Source organism: Eleginops maclovinus, chromosome 16 (assembly GCF_036324505.1).
Source record: "Eleginops maclovinus isolate JMC-PN-2008 ecotype Puerto Natales chromosome 16, JC_Emac_rtc_rv5, whole genome shotgun sequence".
Classification (NCBI taxonomy): Eukaryota; Metazoa; Chordata; class Actinopteri; order Perciformes; family Eleginopidae; genus Eleginops; species Eleginops maclovinus.
In genome coordinates this window covers 1,931,025-1,954,452 of record NC_086364.1, presented here as the reverse complement: position 1 = coordinate 1,954,452, position 23,428 = coordinate 1,931,025, and the positions used below count along the sequence as shown (strand labels likewise).

Below are 23,428 nucleotides of genomic sequence, written 5' to 3'. Positions count from 1 at the left end.
GCGGTCAGCAGCAGCTAGTTCATTTAAAGCTACAGTCACAGAATCAGCACTTCAGGAACAGGGCTGAGATAGGGGGGGATGGTGCATGCTACAATGGGGAATCTGTTAGGTATTTTGAGCAAGACAAGACAAGTTTTGTATAGATATGAGACCTATAATATAGTGTTCAAATATATACTATAATTGTGGACCTTTAACTAGTAACTGAATTGAATATTGGACTCCATCACATGAAAATTATTCAGAATAAATGTAAATGTTGCTCCGTGTCTGCTGGATGTGTTTTCGAGCATGTTTGTTCTTATAAAAGGCAATAATCTTTTAATATATGTAAAATTTGTTATCAGCTCATTCCACTGCCCCAAAGTGGACAAAAGGCAATTAATGTAACTAAGCCAATAAACTAACTAATAACCATAACTATTACACTTAAACCATTGTTAACATGTATAGGGTTTAGACTAAAAAACAAACCATTTCAAACAGCAATACCATTAATCTAGATCTTCCCGCGGTGAGGCTGCAGAGCATCATGGATGTATGCACAGCGTTTCTTTTGCTCCATTTGTTGTGTGCATGCCTCTGGACTCTAAATCCCCATTAACAGCTGGTGAATGCTAGTCAGCTGTATAGGAGACACAGTAAAGCAGAGCTGGACTGTATTTCCACACTCTGTCATAAAGTCTCTTTTCCTCACGCAACACTGTGAATCATGCCTGGCTCTGTTCAGTCTCCCAGCTCTCAGTCTTCTGCTTATGAAAGCAGGTTGTCCATTTCCTCTAAATCCCAGCTCTAATCCTTTGTGTCGTATAGGAAGCCAGCGAGCGCTTCATGCTCTGTGATTTCCTGTATGGGATGAGTCAGCTGGGGAATTATGCCATCATTTATTATCAGAACTGTAGTTGCTATATGGTGGCAAACCCTGCTTATATGGGACTGTAAGACCACCGGAGGGGTCTGGAGAGTTGGGTCCAAAGACAATTATTCCAGCTGTATGTTTGTGGGACTAGAGAAACTTCCACACATCCAAACACTTTCTGTTTATCAAACCAGAGTCAGCTGGTGGCATCACTGTATATTTCTGCATTATTATGGTAAGTCTGTTGGGTTGTGTAGATGTTGACCCAAAGAGGAACACCACATGTATACGTGTTCATTATGTCAGAGCTGTTTTGGTCGAATGCAACTCTGACATCCAATAATTCCAAGACTGTGGAGTTCATTCAACACATTAACAGGGTCAAGGGTTAACCCATAAGAACCTGGACTCATTTGTAGGAAAATTAAGGGAAACATAGAAAACACTTAATAGACTACTTGGAACACATTACAAAAAGTGACATATATGTCACATTGGGCATTAATTGTCAAGATATTCTTTATTTTTTATAATTTAATAAATGAAGATGATTTTTTGTTTAAACTTATTTTAATATTCTTTGAATTTAACAATATAGAATATACAGTGCCTTACAAAAGTATTCACCCCCCTTGACTTTTTATCTATTTTGTTACATTAGAACCTGTAATTTCAATGTTTTTTAATCTGAACTGTATGTGATGGATATGCACAAAATAGTCTAAGTTGGTGAATGAAATGAGAAAAATATATATATTTTAAAAAATTGTAAATAAACAACTGAACATTGGCATGTGCATATGTATTCACCCCCTTTGCTATGAAGCCCCTAAAAAGTTCTGGTGCAACCAATTACATTCAGAAGCCACATAATTAGTGAAATGAAGTCCACCAGTGTGCAATCTAAGTGTCACATGATCTGTCAGTATAAACACACCTTTTCTGAAAGGCCCCACAGGCTGCAACACCATTAAGCAAGAGGCATCACACCATGAAGAACAAGGAGCTCTCCAGACAAGTCAGGGACAAAGTTATTGAGAAATACCAGTCAGGGTTGGGTTATAACAAATATCCACATCTTTGATGATCCCCCAGAGCACCATCAAATCCATAATCTTCAACTGGAGAGAACATGGGACCACAACAAACCTGCCAAGACAGGGCCGCCCACCAAAACTCACAGAACAGGCAAGGAGGGCATCAATCAGACAGGCAACAGAGAGACCAAAGGTAACCCTGAAGGAGCTGCAGAGTTCCACAGCAGAGACTGGAGTGTCTGTGCATAGGACCACAATAAGCCGTACACTACGTAGATCTGGGCTTTATGGAAGAGTGGCCAGTAAACCATTACTTAGTGTTAAAAATAAGAAGGCACGTTTTGAGTTTGCTAAAAGGCATGTGGACGACTCCCTAAACGTATGGCGGAAGGTGCTCTGGTCAGATGAGACTAAAATTGAACTTTTCGGCCACCAAGGGAAATGCTATGTCTGGCGGAAACCCAACACATCCCATCATCCCAAGAACACCATCCCGAAAGTGAAGCATGGTGGTGGCAGCATCATGCTGTGGGGATGATTTTCAGCAGCAGGGACTGGGAAACTGGTCCAAGTCGAGGGAAAGATGGATGGTGCTAAACACAGGGATATTCTAAAGCAAAACCTGTTTCAGTCTGCCTGTGACTTCAGACTGGGACGGAGGTTCACCTTCCAGCAGGACAATGACCTGAAGCAGACTGCTAAAGCAACACTCAAATGGTTTCACCGGAAGAATTTAAATGTGTTGGAATGGCCTAGTCAAAGCCCAGAACTCAATCCAATTGAGAATCTCTGGTTTGACTTGAAGACTGCTATTCACAAGCGGAAACCATCCAACATCAAGGAGCTGGATAAGTTTTGCCATGAGGAATGGGCAAAAATCCCAGTGGCAAGATGTGGCAAGCTCATAGAGACTTATCAAAAGCGACTTGCAGCTGTAATTGCAGCAAAAGGTGGCTCTACAAAGTACTGACATCAGGGGGGTGAATAGTTATGCACGCTGAAGTTTTCTGTTATGGTGTCCTTTTTGTTGTTTGCTTCACAATAATAATAAAATAAAAAAAACACATCTTCAAAGTTGTAGGCATGTTCTGTAAATGAAATTATGCTGACCCTCAAGCAATCCATTTTACTTCCAGGTTGTGAGGCAACAAAACGTCAAAAATGCCAAAGGGGGGTGAATACTTTTGCAAGTCACTGCAATAACTTAATATATTTGAATAACTTAAACTAACTGAGCATGATCATATTTCTTATTGTGACATAAATGTCACTCTAGATTTCTGGAACATTTTAAGGTTAAAGTCCTGACTTTAATGTCACAGCGGTTTGTATCTTATTTGTTTCATATGAATTTGATCAATAAATGTTCCCACAACAGGTGAAATGTAATAAAGGACATGTTATGTAAGCATTATAATTCTTAAATGACTTGAAATTACCTTTAGCAACAAAAAACAAGCTTTTGAAATGTAGTTAGTTCAGTCACATGTTAGCCTGGCACACAGACATCTTGGACATGTTGTTATGGCAACACAAAATCACATGACCTGGCCCATGACCCACGCGGAAGTTCAGTATGTGTCTAAGGGACTTCATGAGTTAAAATCAAGGCTAAAGCTTTATGAGATAACTTTCCAGAATGTTTAAATGTCCTGTAACATCTGTGTCATCGTGGGTTCTTATGGGTAAAGATGGAATTATTTTTTCTTGAGGTTTGATATGGGTCTGTGCTCACAGTCATGAGCACTCAAATGAAGACTGGTTTAAAAGCTGTAGTGTTATGGGCTTGTGAGAAACATCCTCAGATTAGAGAAGAGTTAAATATTTGCATTAGCTCCAAGATTATACGTTTAATAGCCTCAAACCGTGTCATGCGTTTGGAAAGGGTTTGAGGCGGACACCATACAGACCCTGCCTGAGAGGAAAGTTGTCTGCTATGAAATAGGGTCTTACCGCACCATGTCTCACAACCGGAGAGGAATTGTCTCTTTGGATACATGCACATCCAGCCCAGTGAGCGTAATGAGAGGAGATAAAGCAATCCTCTGTTACACATCAAATGAAGAGGGGGGGTTCTTCAGTCTGACGGCTGTGTGTGTGTTTGCAGGATGGACGTCTGCGGCCTGGAGATCAGCTCATTGCTGTTAACAAGGAGTCCTTGATAGGTGTGACCCACGAGGAGGCCAAGAGCATGCTGAACAAAGTCAAATTCAGGTGGGGGGGCCTTTAACATCTAGTGGTTCATTCAGGAACTCTGACCCAATTCCAAACCGCCCCATTCACACCTCCACTCGTTTGAAAGCAACAAGTGGGGAGGGGGAGTGGGTTACCAAGCTCTACCTGTCCCTAATGAAACACTGTGGACAGTTGCGTGCAAACATTTACAGACTTTAGCTGAATCCAAGCAGCTTATAAACATCAGATTTTTAAAACAAAATGAGTTTAATAAAAAGAAACGGCATCAATGATTCTCGTGGTTTTGTTTTAGTTATTATTTAATAATTTTTGTCCAAGAGAGGCTGATTTGAAACCGTTGTGTCAAAAAAGTAACAGTATTTCCTGTTTCTGCAGGAGAAACAGCAAAAAACAGACCTGTAGGAATGAAACCTCGTTTAGCTGTGAGTGACTTGTGGGAGTGGGTAGGGGGTGGTTTGGAACTGGGCCTAAAAGTGAATAAGATCTGTGAGTCTCTGTTGGGGATTACTCAGGAATACACACTGTCTCTGTCCTCTGCATATACGTCTGTCCCTGTGTTCATGCTAAAGTCTTCTATGAACTGTGTCTCCAGCCAGGAGAGTGTTGTGGAGATAGCCTTCATCCCGGGGAAAGGACTTTTTCCGAGCAGCACATCTCTCCACAACGGGGTGCAGCGGGCTGCAGGCAACAGCTACAACTCCGGACGCTTAAAAGTCCACATCAGATCTCCTGAGGTCAGCCATGCAAGTTTCAGTCCTCAGAAACATACCAGAATATGTCAAGGACTTCGAAATACTGTTTCCAGAATACTGTAGCAACAGATGCAAGTATAAAGTAGCAGGATTTCCCAGTGAAGCTGCTCTTTGTTAATTGTGTAATTATTGGAATAGTGTACAGTAACTGTGTACTGTACAGTGTGCCCATAGAACACACCAGTGATTGGAAAACAAAGGTAGGTTGTCGTTTTAAAAATGTGGGTTTGTCCAGTCTGGTGCTAGTAGTATACTAAAATAATAATATTATCTGTCCTCTGTTGCCATAGGACATCCGAAATGCAGCAGGTCACGCTGAGTAGAGCCGTGCTATGCAGTGTAAACGCAGCATAGGCTCTCCTACAGTCTGCTTCAATGAGTAATTCACAATTTAAAGAACATATAAATTATCATTTGCAACTAAGACAGGTTTTTTATGGAACTTTTTATTGAACACATTTAAATGCAAGTTAAATCTATTGATACGTTTGTTAAGTTCTGCACCATAGCATGACTTTGTCCTTTTCAGTCCAACATCAGCTCATTATAACTTTTGTTGTAGGGACTTCCTGCAGATTAAACCAAAACAGTTCCAAATCCTTCCTTCTGGAAATCTTCATATTCATCTTTTTTCATTCATTTTGGATCCATGTTGTGCAGATGTGTGCAGAGGAGCCAGCCCCGGTGTCCTCTCCGTCACCTGACATCTGCCCTCCAGATATTCATATTTCAGGTAACACAGCTCACTGTTCACACCCAACTCTCATTTATAAATGGGCTGGGGAAGTATTTATAGACAGACTGACATGGTGTTGGTTTAGATGAGGGGTGTCAAACTCTAGGCCCGCGTGCCAAATCCGGCCTGCCAGCTCATTGGTTGTGGCCCGCAAGAGCGCACAAAGAATGACATAACTTTATCATACGTTTAATGTCTTTTTATATTATAATTAAATACCGTATTTTCCGGACTACAAGGCGCACCTGAATATTAGCCGCACAAGCTAACATTAGGGAAAAATCCTGTTTTGTTCATACATTAGCCGCACCGGACTAAAAGCCACAGGTGTTTTAATGTTTAGTTACCATATGTAAGAGAATATGCATATATCTTTCTGAGTGTGAATTTGCGGAAGTTTGTTATTTTTTCCGCGTAGTCGGGAGGGAGTTGCTGACACACAGTCGTCCGCGCCCTGATGGACAGTCCTTTTCGTTTCATAAATCTGTGACACCAGGATGGTCCACCTCTGAAATTTTCTATGTTCATTTCGGTGGCGACTGTTTTGGCTTTCAGTCGGATCTGCACAGTTGAAACACCTCGCCCGTTTGCTCTCTGTGTGTTCACCCAGTCTTCAATAAAGTCTTCAAGTTTGGGCCATCTGCTTTTATTACCTCTGAAGCTTTTTTCGTCTTTTTGGACTGAGCCAGTTCTTCACGCTGGCGTCTCCAACGTCTCACCATTGATTTGTTTATACCAAGGGTACGTGCAGCAGCTCTATTTCCCTCGTTGAGAGCCAAATCGACTGCCTTTAATTTAAAAGCTGCATCATATGCATTTCTTTTGTTTGCCATAATGAGGGTTTGTGAATGAAAGCTTCCTTTGCTCCTGTAATACTCGTCTTGCTCTTGCTAATCTAGTCTCTTTTTCGCGCTAATTCGTACGGCACTACTTTGCCTGGCGGACGGACATGTGACCAATATACCACTCTTTTCCCCCGTGACTGTGTGTCTGATCACATACCCTTCCGCCAGACAAAGTAGTGCCGTACAACAGCAGAACAAACCAAAACAAAACCTCTTACGATATCACAAAAATCATGAAAAATCCATAGAAAAGCCTGCACCGGACTATAAAACGCAGGGTTCAAAGCTTGTGCAAAAGTAGGCTATAGTCCGGAAATTACGGTAATACTTGATCTAAAAAACGTTCTTATTCACTTAAAAAGTATGTTGATCTCTTATTAATGAGATATGATGAGGCTAACTTAATCTCATCAATTCATGGGATTTATGTAACGGTAGAACAGGGAAATGTAAGTGTGCACCCAAAGACTTCAGGAAGATATTAATTAGATTATAGTTTAAAACAATAATAATCCAATGCAGAACAAATATGTAATATAATACATCATTTTATAGATTAGATATGTATATTTATAAAGTCTTAAATGTATAACCGGCCCTTTGATGGCAACCATAATGCCCATGATAAAATTGAGTTTGGACACCCCTGGTTTATATCTTTTGTGTGGGGTTTGATGCCATAAGAGGAATATAGACTATGCCAGCCTTCTACTCTCAGAAGATGTTAATATAACTTCCTGTATGTCACTGCGCTGTCTTTTGCAGTCTCTCCCTGACACCCATCTCATCCCCTTCCCCCTCTCCATTGGTCCTTCTCCCTCTCTTCCTGTTCACTTGTGTGATATAGTTAACAAAGCAGCATCAAACACATTTTAAGGACTGTTAAACACCTGCTAAATGAGAGTAAAGGTGTTCAGTGATTTCAATGTCCCTCATATTAGATCAGATACATGTTAGATAAAGCCAGCTGATCCCAGAATGAAAAAAGGGGAACAGTTGCTCCCTGGCAGAGATTGGGGATTAAAGGACAGGAGAGGAGGATTTATTAGAAAGCAGAGCACAGCAGGGGGCCTCCGAGAACACAGGAATGTGAGGATCATCAAAGTTCCCGCTGGATAATAACGGGTGTAGTTCATCACCGTTTCATCCTCCCTCTTATCCTTGAGGAGCAGCTGATGTTACACACAGGGCTTAATGACATTAATAAGACCAAGACAGAAACGCTCATATTAAAACATATTATAATACATTTTTAGGGACAGCAACCGTTAAAAGCTGGCTATTGAAATCTCAACAGTCCTGTCAACATGGGTGGGAAGTAACTAAGTACATTTGCTCAAGTTCTTACTTCTGAGGTACTTGTACTTTACTTGAGTATTTCAATTTAATATTACTCTACACTTCTACTCCGCTACATTTAAAAGTGAAATAATGCAATTTTACTCCACTACTCTTATTAAACAGCTTTAGTTTTAACAAAATGCATCTCTAAAAATGTAACTATTGGATTAAGTCTTTAAGAGTCAATGTATTTGAAGATTCAGAACTATTATACACTTGGTAGACAACCAATGCTCACAAAACATGTACTGCTTGATGAAATGACATTTAATAACTTGTATCGAGTGTTTTATTGAGGTCCAACCAGCCATCTTTCTGCTGAAACCCCTTAGACTGAGGGCGATATAAAACCGGTGTTTGGAATCAAAGAGGAACTGCTGGAAGGTTTAAGTGAAATCTTTTGAGCAGCAGGTCTGATGTTGAGGGTCGCCTGCGGGCCCCAGCTCAGAGCCAATCCTATTGGGCCGGATTAGCTCAGTCAAGGTTATTCCCTAGGTGCTGTGACCACCTCGCTCCCTGCAGTCTCTTATTGGTTAAGCCTGTTGCTAGCCATGACAGATGTCCGTAGTTTGTGGTGAGGTGAGCACATACAGACACTGACTGGGTATTCTTTATAAGACTGACATTGACTCCTGACAGTAAATCAATTATTTTGGATTCATTCTCATTCTTAATTATGGGAAGCAAAGGATGGAACCCTAATGCCATTTAAAGTAGAGCTGCAGGATCAATTCTTCCTGCTGCTGACTGGCACCTGTGCTTCAACTTCAGCTTGCTCACCCCCTATGACAGGGTTGTGCACACGCGGACTAACAGTAAACAAATGCACACTCATCTGTTTGAGTCAGCTGACCTCTGGGACTGACCTCCCTCTTCCTCTCATCCCTCGGACAGAGTCTCCTCTGAAGCACGGCCTCATCCTGTTAGAGAGATAAACACTGTGTCCCTGTGAGTCTAAAGCAACACCTCTCACCTTGGCTCCTGGTGATTGCAGTGGTCATGTGTGCAAACCAGTCATATTGTTTTTATAAAGCAAACATTCAACTGTCGAGGTCAACAAGGAACTCCGAGTTTCAGTGCCTGCAACTGACTGTCTGTATATCTGTGAAATAATAATACAAATTCATTAATGTGCACCAAAGGATTTGTCTATATATTTCTGCTAAAGTGCTAAAAGACATATCATGAGTTAGATAACAGAATTAAAATGCAGTCACAGCAGCACAAGGTTTACTTCGACCACAATCTCAGAGACATACGAGCGGAACAGAACAAGAATAAAGTGGACAGTTCACTGAATTTGAAATGAAATGTCGAGTTTATTCCATTTCCTCTTTGTCGTCATCATTTCAACTTAGCTGTCAAAAGGCAAATATATATTATTATCAATGGTTCAACCTTATTCTCAACATGCTCAAGAAAATCCTCCTCTGATTTATTTCCTCTTGTGATGGGCTCTAAAACGTAGGGATTAACTTTATACTCAACATTTTGATTCCCTTTACGACATTTTAAACTTTCTCAAAATGCAAAAAATGTCATTGAAATAATAATCTTTCTCCCAATTGTTCCCATATCCTCTTATTACATACATTCCTTCTTAAGAAATGGAAAGGTGGTAAGTTTGTATTTCTTTATATTATGTTATGTTATTGTATTTGTTTTATACTGAATGACAACAAATGATGTGTGCTGTTTAGGGTTGAAGCACAGCTGTTGTCAAGGCAGCAGACCTCTCAATCATCCGTGCCAGTCAGGGGTAGGGTGTGGTGCAAATCTTGTGGGCGGTACGAGAGGGTTTCAGTGAAATGAGTTCATATCCCTAGCAACGGGGGTGTGGACCAGAGGAAAGGTTGTGATAGCAGACTCACAAATCTGGGACAGACACTCATCAAATTAATATTAGGCACTGGCTGATGCTGCCCCCCCCCCCCCCGTGTTCCCTCACCCTCATCTATATAATCATCCACATTTCCTTCTCTTTTTAATCATCTGATCTCATCCCCCCACCCAAACACAAACTCACACACACCTCCCCTATCACCACCACCGCCCTATCGGTCCATCACTCTGATGGTACAGATTATCCACTGATATTTCTGCTGCTGTTGTTTACTCGCTGTTCTGTGGCCTCACTTACTCTCAGAGTCCCGCTGGCGGACAGCAGGGGGCCCGGCCTGATGTCTGAACTTATTTACCACAACTCCTGCTCACTGACCGAATCACCCACATCTCTTATCTGCTTTTTCCTCCTCTTCTCCTTTCTCTAGGTTCCACAAGTCAGAGTTCGCCAACTGGGGCCAAACCTAAGATAACACTGGACCCCTACATCCGCCTCAAATCAGACAAGTTAGACTTGGTGAGTAAGGTTTTATACAGCCATAATGTGCAGTGGTGTTAAGTAACTGAGTACATTTACTCAAGTACTGTACTTAAGAACACTTTAGACAAACTAGTATTTCACTTTTTGCTACTTTGTACTTCTACTCTACTACAATTCAGGGTAAATGGTGTACTTTTACTCCACTACATTTTAGTTTCTTTACAGATCAGGATTAATGATGGTAAATATAATCAGCCCTTAAATCAGACTTTAGTTCACCTGGAGTAAATTCAGCAGCTACCCTGCAGTATACAAAGCCATTCAAACTAGCTGCACCTTTACCAGCTCTGAGAACACTTTAATGATCAATCATTATAAAACACATCAGAGATATTATTCTGAAATGGACCAATCACACAATGACTACTTTTACTGTCTCTACTTTAAGTACATTTAGATGAGAGTACTTTCTACTTTCACTGGAGGAACATTTAGAATACTTTTACTGTGACAGAGTAAAGTAAGTACTTCTTCCACCTCTGCTGTTGTGTGATGCCAGGCATGTTGAACAGGTTTATTTTGGTGTGTGTACAAGGCTTTCAGTGCAGTTTTCTCGTTCAGCTCATCCACCTTTCCCCCTTCAAGCAACATTTTGACAGGAGGCAACCCCCCCCCCCCCCCCGCCTGCAGACAAAATACCCATCAATAATCACTATATTAATATATTATAATATAAATATAGTGATTACTATTATTAAGAATAATAATATAGAGAATAATGCTATTACTATTTATAATTGTAAATACTATTGTTATATAAAATCCAAAGAAAACATGCTGAATCAGGATAAAAAATTAAGGATATTTCATAATCTGTATTCAAATGTAGTTCCCTCTGTCAGCAATGTATAAACTGCGCACATTTCTATCAATATTTCTCTGTGGTGTGGTTGACATGATGTGGATTGTTAGGGATTAAGGGGAGACCCCCCAGGTCACCATAACCATGAAACTTCCCCAGTGAATTACTTAAATTAATACATCATTTTTTTGTCTTACAACTCTTCTGAAATGTTATGTGTAAATGTGCAAACGGACATTATCATCTGAAAAATGCATACATTGCATACATATTTCCAGTGTCTTTTTGACGCCATCTCTTCCCCTGCACTAGTGCCCGCCTTTGATTGTCAATCATTGCAGCAATGTGTGTGACGGTATCAGATGAGAGACGTCCTTTCTCTCTCAAACCCTCACTTGATGTGGAGCGTATGGGCCTCGTGAGTCGCAAGTGAAACTTGCCATTTCCATTATTATTCAATAGAGTTGGTCCTGTTGGTAACTAAATCAGCACGGTAATGGAGTCGCTGTAAGGATTCATCCTGTGGGGACCATGAATATCCATAGCAACATTTTATGACAGGCTGACCAGGATTTAAAGCAACTTACAAGGAATCTTCTTCAACTACATCAGCACAGATACTTAACCTACAGGGACCTCTGTTTCTGCTCTCTGTTAGAACATCATGTTCCCATCATAACTCTGGTCCAGGTAGCTTGTAAAAGCTGCCCCCTGTTACCTGTGTCTTGCTCATTATGTTTCGTAAAGACGGCGATTCCACCGTGGAAACGGGAAACATTCCCTCCACGATGAACGCTGCGACAAACCTGCTCATCTCTGCTGTCAGACTCTTGTGCTCCGTCTCCCCATCTATGGCCTTAAAGTCACACAAGTAACGAGATCATTTCGTGCTTCCTAACTGAACTATAACTAGTGCTGAACCAACAGTAACAAATGTAATCTGATTACCCCCAACACTGCGGCCAACCTTTGCCAGTGATAATCTCAACTCTTCTCAGAGATTGTTTCTTATGATTTTCCAGACAGCAATCTGACCCTGTGACAGGAATACATAAACCTCACTGATGGTCTATTTGCTGACGTAAGTCACACAGAGACATCATTATTAAACTGATAGTGTTTTCTTATAAATTATAATACGTTTTAAACCAACACGCAGTGCATTAGTAAGGCACTTGAAAGGATTCCCTCATTTGCTGTTTGAATGGTGTGGAGTGTTCGGGGGGGTGGAGACTGTGAGGGACATATGGCATATATTTTCCTTCTTATCAAGCAGACTTTACATCCAGCATGTTTCGACGCTCAGAGGTTTTGACAGAAACCCTGAGCATCTTTACGCAGAGGATTCTTCTTTCTCTGATGAACCCCCCCTTTCATCTCATCATTGATCTCTCTCTCTCAGTCTCTCTCTGCTGGCTTATCACACTCGCGCTCTTCGTCTGTACATTCCTTTCACCCTCTCAGCACATCCCCCCCTCTAACCTCCTTCCTGTCTCTCACCCTCTGCTGGTTCTCTGGCTCTGTTGCTGCTCTCTGTGCAGTTAAGTTACCATTATTCGGCTTTGCTTTAATTTAGCTCAGCCGTAGGTTGATCCTAATCTACCAATTCATTAATGGGATTATAGAGTCGGAGAGGTTAAATGCTAAAGTTGAATACAGGAGCAGTCCTCTCGTCCTGTGCTGGCTCCATGCAAATGAGAATTATTAGCATCACCCTGCTTTAATACATTCTCAAGGCTACATTTTAATATCCTGGAGACCACAGACCCCTTGTACACCACAAAATCACAGATGTTCGAGCATTTGGGGCTGAATGATATTGAAAGGGCTCCATGGTAAAATGAATTCTATCTCTTTTTCTTCCTCTGCTGTAGGCTTTGACCTTCCTCGGTTTGGATGTCACAGAAGAAAAGAGGAAGAAACTGAGACAAAGCCTGACCGCAGACCCACAAGGCACTGTGGCCTATGGAGGTGAAGCACACACACACACACACACACACACACACACACACACACACACACACATACACACACACACACACACACACACACATACACACACACACACACACACACACACACACACACACACACACACATACACACACACACACACACACACACACACACACACACACACACACACACACACACACACACACACACACACACACACACACACACACACACACACACACACACACACACACACACACACACACACACACACACACACACACACACACACACACACACACTTCCAGTTGTGTCAACATGAGAGATATCTGTGTTGATCCCTGTCAGACCTCGGTGTGTGTGTGACGGCTGCATGTCACTGACTGCTTGTGTTACTTGGCTGTGGTGTCACTTTGTGTAACCGTGATGACGATCTATGCCTGTACTCAGCATCTCCATGACTCACGCTCCTCACCTGGAAACACTTTACAGGAGCTGGGTAAAAGGGTGGATAATATGTGATCATTTGTTTATTACTATTATCTAATACATAACATATCTACTAATGGAGCAGTACAAAAAATACTGTAGAGGCCATAACCTGTTCCTGTTGGTGTTGAATTCCTGCCTGTCTTCTTCTGATGTTCCTGTTGGTGTTGACTTCCTGTCTGTCTTCTTCTGATGTTCCTGTTGGTGTTGAATTCCTGTCTTGTTGTCTTCTTCTGTTTATTTCTCTGATGTCCAACCGCTCCGTCTTTTAACCACTCTCCTTCTCTCCCTTGATCCTCCTTAGCAACAGTTATCATTTTGCTTGCTCGGTTGATTCTTCATGTTCAATAATACACATTATTGTTAACACATATAGGTATATAAAACAGTTAGAATTGCCTGATCAGAATCAGGTTTATTGCCAAGTAGGTTTACACATGTCTGCACAGCGCACCAATTTAAAATACAACACAGAGAGAGGTACTATAAGGTTTGTCAGTGCATACCTCTGATACAAAGAGGGGGGAAGAGGTTCAAGGTGGTTATGCAGCGACCTCTAGTGACTGTATTCATGGTGACAGGAGCACAGGAGGAGTTCAGGTGACGTAGCATTACTAGCTACAAAGGGTATGGTCAAATTGTGAAAGATCAGCTCCTATCGTCTTCTCCTATGCTCTATTCCTTGACCTTTGTGTGAAACGTCACAGGGGTTAAGGAATAGTGGATATGATAATTCAAAAGGACTTAGGAAAAGAGACTGCAATGCTTTGAGAATCCGACTGCACTTTCACTATCCCACGTATTTATGACGTTATTAATGAGCGTCTGCTGTGGGGAACTACAGTTCTCTGTACAGGACTACTGAAAGACTCTAGAGACTCTGCCTCGTGCTCTGATGGTGTTGTTTATGCTTTATGAACAAGGACAACAGAGAGACATACAGAGCTGAACGTTCAAAACAAAGCACTTTAGCAAGTTATGGTATAAGTTTTAAACTGCTTAATAAGCACCGTGGAAAGCCAAATGTTGTGTCACGATAAAAGCTGCTGTCGCAAGGCATTGTGGGACAGCATTTTCTCCTTTCCTTTCCTTTCCTAAAGGAAGGTCCAGTGTTTCCTAAGCTAAAGGAGGTTATAGAGGAAGTTTCAGAGCTCCTTTCCTATCATCATAGGGACAACAGATGGAAATTAGCATAGCAGCTAACTCTGGCTTATTTACAATAATTTGTCTGTTAATCAATGAGCACTGTCCCTACCAACTAAATAAATAAATCTAGAGAATTCCAACAGCTCTTCTCATGGCTGCCACTGAGGGACTTCCGGGTCATTCCATTCCGTTAGGAACCTTCCTAGATATACTGACTATTCCACTGCAACCAAAGTGTGCTTGGAAGGGAGGTTGGGGGGGTGGGTCATGGGTCAACCAAACACATGACTAGCAGAAGTTAACCTGTGTTTTTTACGTATTTTAGTTTTGAAAATATTTTTACAAAACGCAAACCATGATCTTTAGCTAAACCTGCCCAAGCAGTTTTTTTTCAATCAAAAAAGTTATAAATTGCCAGCTCTCACATACTGTACATCTGAAGCACTGAAATGGTAGTGATTACAGAATGTTCCCATTTATTACTCAAATAACATTTGAAACGGAAAGGGTTTTTCGGGGGATTCCAAATAAACTAAAAACCTTTGCCAAAAGAAAACCATGTTGACATAAATGATAAATAGCAGAACAGCTGTACTGATGTGTGTCTGTTGGAAACACTTGCTCCTGCAGTCATCAATAGCTGCTCCTGTATGTGCTTGTCTGTCTACCCCTAGACTTCGTGGAGGCCACCCGCAACATCTTCCAGGAGAACCTGGAGGAGCTGGGTTTGGGGGCAGATCCCTTCATGTTCTCCTATCACGAAGCAGCCAGTTTGATGGACACATCCGCCTTCCACTCCCCCGTAAGCTCTCACACAGATCAGAAAGGAAACTGAAGAGATCCTCACCTGACATGTTGTGCTCCTGTGTGTGCAGACGTATGAATCAGAGTGCAGCTACAGCAGCGAGGAGATGGAGCAGTTTCAGACGGAGGTGAAGCAGCTGCACACCCAGATGAAGCAGCTCAAGGTAAACTATTGTAATGTACTCATTCTTTAAGCTTCTTCCTCTGACCTGATGCTCAGGGATCAAAGCCCCCCCCCCACCCTCTCTGTGCAGGTGATGCTGAAGGACATGGAGCACAGCAAGAAGACTCTGGAGGAGGAGCTGCAGAAGACCTCAGAGGTGAGTGAGTGTTTCTCTGCATCAGCTCACATGTTGTGACCTGGTGCATGCTGGGAGAATTGTTCACTCATGTAAAATGAATTCAGCTATTATGATGCATCAAGCAACATTTACATTTACAATGTTCACTGAAACAATTCCCTCTAATCAATATCAACATCTAAGTTAAATAATGTGCAGCGAGGTTCCACTAATTCAGTTTTTAAACTCTGCAGAGCCCATAACCTGTTCCTGTTGGTGTTGAATTCTTGTCTGTCTTCTTCTGATGTTCCTGTTGGTGTTGACTTCTTGTCTGTCTTCTTCTGCTGTTCCTGTTGGTGTTGACTTCCTGTCTGTCGTCTTCTGCTGTTCCTGTTGGTGTTGACTTCTTGTCTGTCTTCTTCTGATGTTCCGGTTGGTGTTGAATTCCTGTCTGTCGTCTTCTGCTGTTCCTGTTGGTGTTGACTTCTTGTCTGTCTTCTTCTGATGTTCCTGTTGGTGTTGAATTCCTGTCTGTCTTCTTCTGCTGTTCCTGTTGGTGTTGAATTCCTGTCTGTCTTCTTCTGATGTTCCTGTTGGTGTTGACTTCTTGTCTGTCTTCTTCTGATGTTCCTGTTGGTGTTGACTTCTTGTCTGTCTTCTTCTGCTGTTCCTGTTGGTGTTGACTTCCTGTCTGTCGTCTTCTGCTGTTCCTGTTGGTGTTGACTTCTTGTCTGTCTTCTTCTGATGTTCCTGTTGGTGTTGAATTCCTGTCTGTCGTCTTCTGCTGTTCCTGTTGGTGTTGAATTCCTGTCTGTCTTCTTCTGATGTTCCTGTTGGTGTTGAATTCCTGTCTGTCTTCTTCTGATGTTCCTGTTGGTGTTGAATTCCTGTCTGTCTTCTTCTGCTGTTCCTGTTGGTGTTGAATTCCTGTCTTTCTTCTTCTGATGTTCCTGTTGGTGTTGAATTCCTGTCTGTCGTCTTCTGCTGTTCCTGTTGGTGTTGAATTCCTGTCTGTCTTCTTCTGCTGTTCCTGTTGGTGTTGACTTCCTGTCTGTCTTCTTCTGCTGTTCCTGTTGGTGTTGACTTCCAGTCTGCTTTCTTCTTCTGCTGTTCCTGTTGGTGTTGACTTCCTGTCTGTCTTCTTCTGCTGTTCCTGTTGGTGTTGACTTCCTGTCTGACTTCTTCTTCTGCTGTTCCTGTTGGTGTTGACTTCCTGTCTGTCTTCTTCTGTTGTTCCTGTTGGTGTTGACTTCCAGTCTGACTTCTTCTTCTGCTGTTCCTGTTGGTGTTGACTTCCTGTCTGTCTTCTTCTGCTGTTCCTGTTGGTGTTGACTTCCTGTCTGTCTTCTTCTGCTGTTCCTGTTGGTGTTGACTTCCTGTCTGACTTCCTCTGTTGATTTCTCTGACGTTCAGCATCTGTCTTTTAACCTCTTTCCTTCTCTCCCTTGATCCTCCTTAGCAGCGGTCTGCTGTCAAGTATTAAGAACCTCTGAAATCTCCAAATTGACCAATCAGAATCGAGTATTTAGCTAAGCCCTGTAGTAATACGATTATAACGGTGTGAGTGTGTGAATGTTAGTCCCTCAGAGCAGCTGGTATGGCAGCCTCTGCCTCTGTATGTGTCTGCAGTGTTTTAATGTATAATATAATACAGTCCCTTTAGCGTTCTGAATTTATTCACCAGCGCCACTCTGTCCTCCTCCACAGAAAGCAGGTCTGACTGTGGAGGAGAACGCCCGTCTGAAGACCCGTCTGCAGGCAGCTGAGGCCGAGGCCGGGCAGCGGCAGGCGGGGGGGCAGGCCGGGGGGCAGGCGGGTGGGCAGCGGCAGGCCAGCAGTGCTGAGCAGGACTATGAGGAGGTGATACAGCTGCTGGAGGCTGAGATCAGAGACCTGAAGAACCAGCTGACCAGCAAGAGGCAAGCCCGAGGACTGGAGTCCACTAAGGTCAGTCTCTGCGAGGGACGGGACACAAATGCACAACCCATGGCAAAGCTCAAAATTCTAAAATCTTTACTGAAAGAAGAAAAACAAAGTACAACAAATAATCACTCTTCAAGAGGAAAGATTTAGCAAAAAGAAACTGCAAAAACATAGAACTAAATAAACTGACCATGGGAAATAACTAATGACAGACGAGACTAGACATGAGTGCCTGTACCCTAACGCCAAAGTCTGATTTAAGGGTTGATTATATTTCACATCATTGATCCAAATCTAAAGGTATTAAATACATGTAGTGGAGTAAAAGTACACCATTTACCTCTGAATTATAGTAGAGTGGAAGTACAAAGTAAAGTATACAATTGAAATACTCAAGTAAGTACCTCAAAATTGTACTTAAGTACAGTACCTGATTAAATGTGGTTACTTTACACCTCTGCATGAAACATACAACATAAAGCTGATGAATAACTTAATCCAGTGGTTCTCAAACTTTTTCAATGGGTAATTGGGTAATTTCGTATTTTCGAGCCCCCCCGAGCCCTGTTCCGACCTAGATTGGTAGGATTAATTGTATGTAGTTTTATAAACTTTACATTTTCTCTGCTAATAATAACAACACACAAAGATCCAACTACAGTTGTTTATGTTATTATGGATAACATAAACAACTGTGAAATGAATGTTATTTTTATTTGTTATTTTTGTTTTTTAAAGGGAAAAGCTAAACAAACTGGAAACAGAATTAAAATTGCTTTATTTAATATATATCGTGGATGCTGGGCTGCTAGCACACGCATCATACCTGCAGTAAGTAACCAAGTACATTTACTAAAGTACTGTACTTAAGTACAATTGTGAGATACTTGTACTTAATTGAATATTTCAGGTTTGTTACTTTGTACTTTTACTCCACTACAGTTCAGAGGTAAATAGTGTACTTTTCCTCCACTACATTATTTAATCCCATTATTTACTTTACAGATTTGGATTATGATGTGAAATATAATCACAGATTTTAGTACTTCTCCCACCTTACACGTAATTGGGACAACAGAGCTTTGATTTATGGCAGAAAGCTTTCTCCGTCTCAATATGATGCCTTTTGGCCAGCTGATGGACAGATTTATCCTGTTTAAGCGAAAATACTTATTGGTTTGATAAAATGTGCAAGATAACTTTAAGGTAGCAATACTATATAACAAATATAACATATAACAAGTATAACAAAGAGCAACCAATGTCTTCCTCCCAAGCTTCGCGCGCCAGCCCCTGTAGTACCTCGGGGCGCGCCCCCCAGTTTGAGAGCCACTGACTTAAGCTGACAAAGGTAGATTAACACCCATGACCTGATGTCACAGTCTCTGTGAAACAGGACAGTGCTTCATACCTGGTGAGGCCTGTGGGAGATACATGTTCCTTCTTTTCTGTCAGGCTGAAGTTCAATACTCTTCTCAGTGATTCACTGAGTTAATGAAGTGTTGACAGCGCCTGTATTGTGTGTGTGTGTGTGTGTGTGTGTGTGTGTGTGTGTGTGTGTGTGTGTGTGTGTGTGTGTGTGTGTGTGTGTGTGTGTGTGTGTGTGTGTGTGTGTGTGTGTGTGTGTGTGTTCCTCAGGAGGATGTGCAGGAGCTCAACAGGAGGATGACTACTATCGACGGCCAGCTGAGGAAGTCTGAGCAGAGCAGGAAACACCTGGAGGTCTCCAACAAGAAGCTGCTGGGTTTCGCTCAGGTCAGAACCTCCACTGGACACCCTAACCAACCCCCCAGCAAATACAGGGTGCATTTAGTTTTGAAAGGATAGATCAGGTGACTATTTATATTGATCTTGTTGTCAACACATAATAAAAAAAATAATAATAATTGTAATTATATATTTTATTATTATTTATTAACATTTTATTTAAAAAGAGCGCTTTTCCAGAAACTCAAAAACACTTCACAGAGTAAAAATTCAGTAAAACATAACTAAAACAACACACTTAAAAACAACAACAATTAGAGTTCTGAGAAAGGGAGTTCTGATTGGTGGTTTGAACAGGTTGCATTAAGGGATGTGTTTCCCGAGTGGGAGGGAGGGGGCAATGGTGGCGACGATAGAGCTTCATTGTAGTCCAAACAATATTAAAAGACTGAAATGATAAATAATCATTAATAAGTTAATAGTCTCAAGACTGACAGGAAAGGCCTCCATTCATTCTGGATCATCCACTGGAGTTTAGAATAGCAAATCCACAATACCATGACATTCTCTGGGTGTGCTGCCAGTCTCCTGCGCTGTCATGGAGCCATAGACTGTATATGTGGAGCCAGTGTGGCCCCCGGTGGCTGGGAGACACCATCCAGCTCTGCCTGACCTCTTTTCTGAAGGTTCACGTTTTTTCCAAGTAGGTTTCCATGTCTCAATCAGCAATAGACCAGTGTTGGGATTGTCCCTCTATACGAGTCAAACATGTGGACAGTCTTCTCTTCTAGTGAACCAGGGACCCCGACTCCAGAGGCAATGGAGCTGTAGATTGTGATACACAGTGGCCGTATTCAGAGAGGAGCTCAGCTTACCACTAGGAGTCCGTTTTAATGTTCCTGAGGGTCAGAGCTTTCCACAAAGCTGCCGAGAGCAACTTCTTCCAGATCCTTGAAGGTGCGACTGAGCTAAACTTGTTCTTCAACAGGTTTGATCTTCCCATCTCCAGCTCAACAGGACAGAAGGGGTTCTCTGGCACCATCTCCCACCTTCCCACCTCTTCTACTTCTACTTCTTCTCCAACCACACCCAACACCAATCCACAGGGGACAGCATCCTCTCCCCATTCAACCCCAATCTCCCAGGAGCTTCACACCTCCAATAATCACCGCCAGACAGGTCAGGAATCAGCTCTCGAAGATCAATGTGAGAAAGGCCAGGGGGCCAGACAACACCGACCCCCGGGTGCTCAAAGTGTGCACCGGACAGTTAGCAGGAGCTTTTCAGCACCTCTTCAGTCTTTCTTTGAAGCTGATGAAGGTGCCTGAGATCTGGAAGATTTCCCGCATTGTCCTAGCCTAGAAATCTAGGCGCACCCTAGCGGTAGCAAATTTAATTTAGAAACTCCTCGTTAGCTTGCGAGCTGCAAAACCCTAACTCTGGTTTGGCCAATCACATCGTGTGATTGGCGGTGGGCGGGCTAAACGTAATGACGACAGAGTTGCGACCGTTCAGCTTGTAGTCCCCGCCGGTCTCTGCTACATGTAAATAAAGAAGATGGCTGCTGCTGGTGAACAGCAGTCTTTCGAATAGGCACCATACACAACACACCATACACCATACGTGGAACAGTTGCCCGTGGACTCTTTTCCGTCGCTCTGACTACGGCACCTTCTTTGTTACTCTGATTGGTTGTAGCGCTATCCTATTGCGTGCAGAGGGAATCTGATAGACAACCGTTTATCCGCCCCTCGGATTGAGCCCTGCCAATTGTGTGCGCCCAGACTGGTTTGCAAGGCCAGCATTGTCCCGGTGCCCAAGAAAACACGCCCCAGCACTCCAGGAGACTAAAGGCCGGTAGCTCTGACTTCTCATTTCATGAAGATCTTTGAGAGACGGATCCTGCAGCATCTCAAACCCCTTGTGTGTGACTCCCTCGACCCTCTACAGTTTGCCTACCAGGCCCACATCGGTGTAGAGGATGCCCTCGTCAACATGCTGCACAGAGCCAACTCACACCTGGAGAAGCCACACATCTCACCAAGAATCCTGTTCTTAGACTTCTCCAGCGCATTCAACACCATCCAGCCACACCTGCTCGCTGAGAAGCTGTCACTGATGCAGGTGGATCACAGCTTGGTGGCCTGGATCACTGACTACCTCACCAGCAGACCTCAGTATGTCAGACTGCAGGGCAGCGTGTCTGATGTGCTGGTGAGCAACACTGGTGCCCCCTAAGGAACTGTGCTGTCACCATTCCTGTTCACCCTCTACACTTCTGATTTCCGCTTCAACTCCGGCTCATGCCACCTACAGAGGTTCTCCGATTAATCCTCCACCGTCAGCTGCATCACAGATGACAACGAGGAGGAGTACAGGGCCCTGGTGGAGAACTTCATAGGCTGGTGTGACAACAACCACCTCCAGCTCAACATCAGCAAGACTAAGGAGCTGGTGATGGACTTCAGGCGGAGCACGAAGAGGTCTCTAACCCCCATCACCATCAGGGGGGAGGAGGTGGAGGAGGTGAACACCTACAAGTTCCTGGGAGTGCACTTGAACAATAAACTGGACTGGAGTGACAACACTGATGCTCTCTTCAGGAAGGGACAGAGCAAACTGTTCTTCCTGAGGAGGCTCAGGTCCTTCAACGTGTGCACGAGGCTGCTGCAGACGTTCTACTAGTCTGTGGGGGCCAGTGTGCTCTTTTTTGCCGTGGTGTGCTGGGGGGGAAACACCAACAAAAGGGATGCTGACACGCTGAACAAGCTTGTGAGGAAGGCTAGTTCTGTTGTTGGAGTTAAACTGCACAATCTGCAGGAGGTGGCTGAGGGGAGGATGAGGAGGAAACTGGAGAGTATCCTGGATAACCCCTCCCACTCCCTCCATGCAGAGCTAGTGAAGATGAGGAGTACATTCATCCAGAGACTCATCCCACTTCGGCACATCACTAAGCGCCTGGGAAACTCCTTTGTGCCTGTAGCCAACAGGCTGCACAACAAGGGGGACACCATGTGACCCACTGACAATAACCCGCACTGCACATCAAGCCTGCACTTCTCAAGACTTTTACCCGTATCAATCAATGTAAATATTCTTAACAATCCGGATACAAATTGTTTATATGTTCATTGAATTCTTTAATTCCGTTTTACCTGATACTTACCTGTACATCATTTTAATGTCAATTTAATTGTATTATCCTGTGTGAACCACACTGTCCTGTTTTCATCCTTATGCTGTTGCTGCTTTAACTACTGAATTTCCCTCATGGGATTAATAATAATAAAGGTACATCTTATCTTATCTTATCTTATCTCTTGAGTGAATTAAGACATATGATCTGGGGGAAAGGCCTTGTGACTTACATACTGTGTGTCTGCATAAGAGAAAAGAGACAAACAAATGATGTAGCAGTTAAGGACCAGTGGTTCTTCCAGGTGGTTACAGGACCTGGTTGGGTCTCCAGGTTAGGCTTACATCCTGAGTCTCACCCCCCTCACCTTCCCTCTCCTTGTTTTGGTGTCTTGTGAACAGACAATATTGGGACAGAACCTCACTCCCCCTTTTATCTCTGTCCTCAGAACGTCCACAAAGTGCTGACCACACCCAGCCTGTTTGGAGGAGAAGGCGGGTAAGAGACCGAACATCTGCTGCTCATCTCAGCATGAGTCCCCACAGCCCTGTAAGCTCTGTGTGTGTGTGTGTGTGTGTGTGTGTGTGTGTGTGTGTGTGTGTGTGTGTGTGTGTGTGTGTGTGTGTGTGTGTGTGTGTGTGTGTGTGTGTGTGTGTGTGTGTGTGTGTGTGTGTGTGTAATGTGTTTTCAGGAGCAGCAGGTCCTCTCCAGCCACCGACAGCCCAGACACCCCCTCCCCCCTACCTGACACCGCCTTCCAACTGGCTGTGGAGGCCAAGGAGCTGGTGGCAGGAGTAAGCGCCCCCCCGGATGACCAAGGTACACACTGCTGTTTATTTTTGAGACTTCTGTCATTCATGCAGAGAACAGTCTCCTCCATGAATCCAGAGTTTGTGTCGGGGGATTGACAATCCAGAGTCTTGACATTTGGAGCCAGAGGGTCAAACTTTGTGGCTTTACTGGGCTTCAACGGGGACCTTTAGATTGACTGTGTTTTGGCTGTTCAGTTTATTATAGACTGTTTTGACAAGAGGT

At 43.0% G+C, this 23,428-nt stretch overlaps 1 protein-coding gene across 5 annotated transcripts in view; it reads left to right on the top strand.

Moving 5' to 3' along the window:
• si:dkeyp-72e1.9 (syntaxin-binding protein 4) overlaps positions 1 to 23,428 on the top strand; it is a 107,841-nt gene that overhangs the window by 83,424 nt on the left and 989 nt on the right. For all 5 annotated transcript variants that reach the window (XM_063904300.1, XM_063904299.1, XM_063904296.1 and 2 more), the window contains 12 exons: positions 4,004 to 4,110; positions 4,685 to 4,826; positions 5,505 to 5,577; positions 10,037 to 10,125; positions 12,826 to 12,922; positions 15,217 to 15,344; positions 15,418 to 15,510; positions 15,601 to 15,666; positions 17,335 to 17,574; positions 19,189 to 19,305; positions 22,842 to 22,891; positions 23,085 to 23,212. In XM_063904300.1, coding sequence (XP_063760370.1) covers positions 4,004 to 4,110; positions 4,685 to 4,826; positions 5,505 to 5,577; positions 10,037 to 10,125; positions 12,826 to 12,922; positions 15,217 to 15,344; positions 15,418 to 15,510; positions 15,601 to 15,666; positions 17,335 to 17,574; positions 19,189 to 19,305; positions 22,842 to 22,891; positions 23,085 to 23,212 — 1,330 coding nt within the window. The remainder of the gene's footprint in view (positions 1 to 4,003; positions 4,111 to 4,684; positions 4,827 to 5,504; positions 5,578 to 10,036; positions 10,126 to 12,825; positions 12,923 to 15,216; positions 15,345 to 15,417; positions 15,511 to 15,600; positions 15,667 to 17,334; positions 17,575 to 19,188; positions 19,306 to 22,841; positions 22,892 to 23,084; positions 23,213 to 23,428) is intronic.